At 39.0% G+C, this 7973-nt stretch overlaps 1 protein-coding gene across 1 annotated transcript; it reads left to right on the forward strand.

The window, feature by feature from the left end:
- Nucleotides 1–2726: 2726 nt before the first annotated feature.
- Nucleotides 2727–7419, forward strand: LOC124263889. Its single transcript, XM_046698616.1, is given in 4 exon segments — nucleotides 2727–2873; nucleotides 2991–3369; nucleotides 3620–3674; nucleotides 7212–7419. Coding segments are annotated over 4 exon segments (789 nt in total).
- The last annotated feature ends 554 nt before the right edge of the window (nucleotides 7420–7973 follow it).

The raw sequence follows: 7973 nt of genomic DNA on the forward strand, positions 1-7973 counted from the left end.
TAAAACACAATTATCACTTATTCATGACATATAATATACATTGCTGGTTACCAAAAATTATATAAACAAAATTATAAGCGTACAATCGCAAATCGAAAGTGCAAAATTGTGTACTTCGGTTTACTTCCCAAGAAACGAAGCAGCCGGGATACCGAACCCAGTCAGAGCGGGTGGGTGTGCACTCAAGTGTAACGGCTGGTTCATTTGCAGATGCCTTCACGGCTAATTGTGTGTATATATATAGAGAGATGTTGGGTTTTGTAAATACATGCTCATTTTTTGTGTATAACATTTTACAATCAACAGACATCATAACATGTCATGTGTTCAAGTATCACACCTGTCTGTCTGTGTAATTACATAATGTGACAGAGACCGAACTCGGGCCATAAATCAATGCATTTTGTTTATGGTGTATAGCCTGATTGGTGTTAAGTTCAAATTGCATGTGGTCAGTGATAGCAGCTGTGTATTGAATATTGTCATTAGCAGACAGGCAGGCAGACAGACACACAGGTGTCAATAAAACAAGACATTGAGTTTTGTCTGTGACAACGACATATCTATATCAGTCGGAAATTCTGTCAACGCTAAATAATGACATTGCTTTTAAGTATCGAACTGAGAAAGTGTCTCGGTAAGAAGAACGTGTGGTGAAATAGACAAATGAAATTATATAAACAGTTAATTTACTGTCATAACATATAAAAAGCTCGCGCCTGTGAGATATCAACAAAACATTAGAAAAATAGCTCACACCAAAGCCTTCACCGAGTATTCACCCGACAACCCGCTTCCAAGCTGCGCGAACATATTTACTTGCGCACGTGCTATGAGCGCAGCCCAGCTGTTGAAACCCGTTTTCCCCAGAAAAGTCTGGGGAAAATTAGTGAAACGTTTGAACTCCGATTTCGCGTGTTTTTTTTCATCGCGTTATTTTTCAACTTTATAAGTTGAATTTGCATTTTTGACGATTTGTTTCGGTATGTCCATACCGAAAGGTATCAGAATCTGCAAAGTTGTGTTTTACGTTGCATGTGACCTTTAATAAGTCGGTTGGTAATTTTTAAATGTCTGTTGAAAACAATTCAATGTTTATTGTTTCTATTTTGCACATTCAACGTGTGGGTGGGAGATACATGTACTATTGTTTAGATAAAAGCTCAGACAGCAACCTCATATCAACAGGTCTGCCCCATAATACGTGATAAGTACATCTGTTAAGCAATGGAAGCAACAAGTAATTCGTCAAAATTAAAGTTTAAGACTGTTTACTGACTGAAACTCAAACTTACACCATACTTACATGGACTCCACCCCTGTAGCCCCCGTCCCACTAGCCCCTGTTGTTACAAGCTACTAATTAGTACCTCTAGCCCCTCGCTTGGCTGTTCTGTTAGCTGTACTCACTCCCCTGTAACTGGATTAACTGCTACTATTAATTTACTCGTTAGGTCAGGTGTTGGTGCTCGTTAGGTACTCGTTAGGTACCGGTACTTGATATAGATAATAGAGAATCACGGCTTAGTGATCATTATTGATCAGTAGATGATCACTGTTGCTAATAATGGACAAAACAAATATGAAGATTCTATATTTATTTACATTCACAAATATATTAATTCAGATCTTGACACATTGTTTAAATGCAGAGTCAGATCAGTTATTTTTACGCAACATACATATTGTCCATCATATGTCCAGGTATGAGTCAAGATTTCTTTCACATAACATGTGCTCTAGTCCAAGGCGCTTGCAAAAGTTGCAAAAGCTGTACTTGGCTGGATTCACAACCAACACCTAACCGAACGAGCTTAGTAGCAGTTAATTCAGTTACAGGGGAGTGAGTACAGCTAACAGAACAGCCAGGCGAGGGGCTAGAGGTACTAATTAGTGGCTTGTAACAACAGAGGGGTAGGGGGGCGGGGGCTAGAGGAAGGATGCCCTTACATGAACCCATGAACTAATTTTAATGGCACTATTTACAACAATATGTCATTTTTGACATGTTTTAGTCCTTATTTGAAAATCAAAACCCTGATTGGTTTTATTAAAGCCCTTATTTGCTTTCGCAAGTTTTAGAGACAGTGTTATCAAAACAAGCTAGACTATCACTTATACAAGTGGAATATGAAATTGTTTTGGGGTTGTACTACTACTCCTACTACTACTACTACTACTACTACTGCTGCTGCTGCTGCTACTACTACTACTGCTGCTGCTACTACTACTACTGCTGCGGCTGCTACTACTACTACTGCTGCTGCTCCTACTACTACTACTACTCCTCCTACTACTACTACTACTACTACTACTGCTGCTGCTGCTGCTACTACTACTACTACTACTGCTGCTCCTACTACTACTGCTACTGCGGCTACTACTACTACTACTACTACTACTCCTAGCAGTGTTCGTGAATTGTTTCAGTGATAAATCGAGATTTCTCCTACGTGGCCGGGATCACAGAACGAAGGAATGAGCATTTGGCGGCACAAGATTTGGTGACAGTAATGTCACGGTGTGAGTGGTCATCTTATACACTGGAAATATAATTTCTTTCGTTTGAGGTACGAATTAGAATGAAATTTCTTTCTCCTAGCGTCGGAAGATACAACAAAGGGAAGTAATGCTATGAGTATGAGGGCGCTCTGATAGGTATAAAAGGGAGGGAAATTTGAATTAGGCCATTCTCAGCTGCGGTGCACCAGCGGTCATTTTTGATTATGGACAGCCCCGGGGGAGTCAACACTGACAGCGACAAGTTAGACGCCATTTTGAAAAAGTTGGATCAATCACAAGCTGAAATTAGGAAGGAAGTTGATGAGAAGATTGAAGGTCTTCGTGATGAGTTTTATAAAACATCCAAAGAAGTACACACATTGAAAGCTGAGAGGGACTATTAGTGGAAAAAATATGGGAACAAAATTCAGTTTGCTTTCAATTCCGAAGCTCTGGAAAAGTTAGAACAGTTGCGTTTTGCTCTTCAGTATGGTAAAACTGATGACGCCTTGGAATTGATTAGTCAAGAAGTTTCCAGGTTCCAGACAAGAAACAAACACATAAAAATAGCTGATTCCTCAGAGGGGGGCTGGGAAACAGTGCGCAATTATGTGGCTCATGAATTGGCGTCAGATTCTGATGACGACAAAAGAATCAACCGAGCGGAAAGCAAAGCGATTAAGAAAATCAAGACAAGGGCATCTCGTTCCGCACGATTGCATCCTTACAAGTCGATCCAGCGTCCTTCCTCGACAGTCACTCAAGCTTCAACGGATTCTCATGCTGGTGACCAGTCTAATAATTTTCGTGGCCGTGGTCAAAGGTCGGGAGCGTGCTTCATGTGTGGCGACTTCAACCACTGGAGACGTCAGTGTCCCTTGCTTAACAACACAACTCAGCAACGTGGGAAGCTTGACAGAGAGTAGGATACGTTTCAAGCAAACAGAACCTGAAGTTGAGTATACATTACGTGATGATACTGTAAACGTTGTTGCACCTGGCCTTACAAATGACTTTTATGAATATGAACAAGATGGGATAGATATAATTGTAAAGGGTAGACTGAAAAATCATGTTTCGTTTTGGAAAGAAATATGTGCTGTTGATTTTGCTCTAGACATTATTGAAAACGGATACAAAATACCATTTTATTCTACCCCACAAATAGTCTGGTAGGATGGGTACAGCATTCAAGCCCCGTGGGAGTTTTGTGATGAAAGCAAGACATTGTGTTTTTTGTATTCATAAGACATGTTAGTTAAATAAAAAGTTTGGTTCCAAGTTGAAATATGGTGCAAATAGTACTTTTGAGCACTGTACAAAATGGTTGTGGAAAAGGTTGCCAAAAGGTCAGAAGGTCATAATGGGAGAGTTAAATATTTAAAGTCTGAGGTTATTACCTTTATCCAAGTGTGTTTCTCTATTTCATGAAATATTTTATTAAAAGAAAACCCCAAAATATATTTTTTTAAATTAAAAAAATATATATAATGAACACTCCCTCTCTCAAAATGGCAGCTAGCAGACGAATTTAAGCAGATGTAGGTTTTGTGCATTTCATAAGTATATGATTGCTTCATTTCATCAACTCAATGTAAATCAAGTTATTAAAGAACAGTTATGTATGAAACAAAAAAGAGATGTTTATTTTTGTTTGGTGAGACTGTGAGTAAGGGAGCAGTCCTTATTTCAAAATGTAGTATGTCAATATCAGATTATGATTTATCAATTTCTTATTATTACGCTTGAAGTTTTTCTTCTAAAAGCAGAGTTCTTTGAAAATAGATAAGAATATAATGAAATGATGGGGAGAAAACACTATTTTCTGCTTCACACTCTCTCAATTAAATCCCTTGAAATAATTTTCAAGTCATCAGATCGAATAACTTTCTAAAATGGTTATAATCTTTGAAAAAAGAGATATACAAATATATGTGGGGAGAAAAATTTTTATCATCAGGATAGGAAAAGACACGGTGTCCATATTTAGCTTGTTTGACTTTGGGGATAACAAGGTGTTGATTCCCTGATCTGAGAGATCAAGATGGTGCATAAGCCAAAAGACGATCTGAGAGTTAGACTGGAGCCGTGTTAGTCATGCACTGGTATGCGAGACAGAATAGTTTGAAGGAGATTCTTTGTTTCACGGGCAGCCAATGAAGGTCCTTTAGAGTTGGTGTGATGTGCCTTTTTCTGGTGATCTGGGAGGTAATGCGAGCAGCTAAATTCTGTATGCATTGGAGTTGGTCAGTGACACAAGATGGAGATCCAGCCAAAAGGCTGTTACAGTAGTCCATACGAGATGTGACTAGGCTGAAGCAGAGAGTTTTTGAGGCATCTTTGGTAAAAACGGTCTGGCCTTTGATATTGGGGAGATGGGAGTAGCAAGTTTTAGTAACATACTTGACGTGTACTGTCATACTTAGATCTTGATCGATGACAACACCCAGATCGTTGACATTGGAAGAAAGAGGAATGGTTGCTCCACAGACACACACACTAGTAATGTCACACTGCTTGCGTTTTCCAGCCTGTCCCAAAAGAATGGACTCTGTTTTCTCTTAATTTAATTTCAAGGCATTTGATGACATCCATGAATATGTTCTGGCAACAGTCAGATGTCTGACAGAGAGACGCTCTATAGCTTACTCTGTGTTTGGCTGAAATAACTTCCACAGCTGCGTGTCATCTGCGTAGAAGTGGTCAAGATTAAGGTTTGCTACAACAGAGCCAAGTGGAACAGAGTAGAGGGTGAAGACCAAGCACGGATCCTTGAGGGACTCCGCACTCAAGCCTAGATGGGGTTGACACAGACTCACCAACAACAACGGTTTGAGTCCTGTCCTGTAGATAAGATGCCAGCCAGGATAAAGCTGAATCCAAGTTCTGTATCAAGTCTTTTGAGGAGTCTCTGGTGATCAGTCGTGTCAAAGGCACTGCTTAGGCCAAGTAATGTGAGCAGGGCCACTTGTCCTGTGTCAATACCAATCGTAGGTCATTCGGGATCTTCAGCAGGGCCGTCTCTGTGCTGTGGTGTGCTCTGCAGGCTGATAGGAACACCTCATAGAGGTTATGCCAGGAAAGGTGGCCCATGAGACGACTGGAGACTGCACGTTCAATGAGTTTGGATATAAATGCTAAGTTTGAAACAGGCCTGTAGTTTTTTGGATCCTCCTAATCAAGGCTTGATTTCTTCAGATGTGGCCTAACTAGAGCTGACTTGAGTACACTTGGGGCATAACCAGATGAAGTAGAAGAGTTAATAATCAGCACTAATGTTGGTAAATATCAGTGAAACTATCAATATGAGTAAGAGGCGTGCCATCAAACATTTTTGGAGGAATATCAGCTTCATCCACAGCCGCAGAAGACGAAATCTTGTCATGAATGTTCTTGGATCTTTTTGTAGAAATAATCCGAAAATGTCTATGCTATTACTTCATTGTCATCAGATGTCGGAAGTGTCGATTCAAAGTGTTTACTCAAGATACTGAACAAAAGTTTGAACAGCAACTTTGGACTTGACTCGTTGGCTTCAATCTTAGAATTGAGATGTTGATTTTTCTGATGACCGTTGTTGAGTGATTTTTGGCTGAAATATACATTTGGAGATGAATCTCCAGAAAAGATTGTTTTCCATCTGCGTTCTGCTTTCCTCTTGTCTTTTTTCGCTTGTCGAACTTCAGGTGTGAAGTCCCAAGCAGATGTTTTAGTGACTGGTATGACTCTGTCCTTCACTGGTACATGTTTGTCTATATAGCACCTCAGATAGAACTCTATTGTATAGCAGAACGAGACTCTCAGCATCAGATGGTGGCTCAAGTATAAGGTCTGAGTTTAGCAAATTGTCTTTAAAAGTATCCAAATCCAGGAAGCGCATGTTCCTACAGCGAGTAATCTTCACATTTGAACTGGGTATTGAGAGGTCCAAGCTCATAAATATATGGAAATGGTCAGAGAGCTGTAGATCCTGTACAGGTACACAACTGTCAACTTATCCAGTCTGTGCCGAGATGGTGTCGAGCAGTAATTGCTGCCAATGGTGGCCATACAAAGAACTGACTTTGACACCATCTTGTGGACTCAAGAGAACAGAAACACAACAGTAAAGGCTGTGATGTTTGAATTTTCACCTTTTTACCATTGGGATTAAATGAAATAATAGCTCTTAAACTAATGCAAGAAATTCTTCTAAAAATTACTTGTGCGTTTCTTTTTTTGAAGAGTATTTCTGGGTCGCAGTTTCATGTAAAGACCTCTTCTATAGTTGATAAACAGGGTAAAAAGTATATTCCTTTTTCATATTGTACTAGTTCTATACAAAATATATGCCTTGTGAAGAAATGGGGGTTTTATTCATCATTATAACTTTTAGAGCTAAAAATGACTCTTTAATGTAAATTTAAGACTAAAATCAAACTAAACAGATCTGGTGACTTACAGCATATGAGAAATATATTCCGTAACCAAATATGCATGGTATTTGATATTAAAACCATTGTTTTGTTCCGAGTATTTGCAACTTTTTCAGTTCCCGGTTAAATTTTGGTGGCCATCTTGGATTTTGAGCTAAAAATAGCTTTCGCATCAATATTCAGATTGGAACCAAACATTTTTTTAAACTCCTTTGACATATAAACACAAAAGAATATGTGATTTGCTTTCATCAAAAAACTTTCACGGAATCCCATAAGCTCCTTGACTAAAAGAATGAATATAAGGAACAATAGATCTGCTAAGGAGAATTCTGACTTTGTGTCATCAGCTGTTCAAGATTTGTTGCGCAGAGGGTTGATTGCTCATTGTTCAGATAAACCTTACGTGGTTAACCCTTTATCTGTAGCTGTGCAACATTCTGGTAAGAAGCGTCTTATTTTAGACTTGTCTAGAGTGAATAAACATCTGTGGAAAGCCTGATCAGTTAAGTATGAGGACTGGAGAACTGCATTGTTGTACATAGAAAAGAATGATTGGCTAGTAAAATTCGACATCCATTCTGCATATCACCATATTAATATCTACCATGAACATACTCAGTTTCTATTTGCATGGGGTTCAGGAACAGACCTTTAAATTTCTTGTTCTCCTTTTGGTTTGAGTACAGCACCTTATGTGTTTACTAAGGCAGACAGTTGGTAAACTTTTGGCGTAAGGTTACAAGATTGTTACTTTTCTAGATGATGGTATCCTTTCATTTTTTCCGAATGTACAATACTTGTCAAGCAAGACTTGTTAAAAGCAGGCTTTGTTCAAAAGTAAGTCCCTATGGAAGCCAGTTCAAGAGATCGAATGGTTAGGTTTTATCATAGATACAAGACAAATGAAGTTGTCTATTCCTCAACGGAAAATATCAGGAAGTATAGCAGAACTTTGTCTCTACTGTAGCTTCGGTTGTTGGGCAAGTAGTTGCTTGGTATCTCAGCTAATGACAAAGTTTCCTTCAGACACTCCAGGCTACGTGAAAGAAACTG

The sequence above is a fragment of the Haliotis rubra genome, unplaced genomic scaffold, assembly GCF_003918875.1.
Source record: "Haliotis rubra isolate DU_JTF1 unplaced genomic scaffold, ASM391887v1 Scf9, whole genome shotgun sequence".
In the NCBI taxonomy this organism is placed as follows: Eukaryota; Metazoa; Mollusca; class Gastropoda; order Lepetellida; family Haliotidae; genus Haliotis; species Haliotis rubra.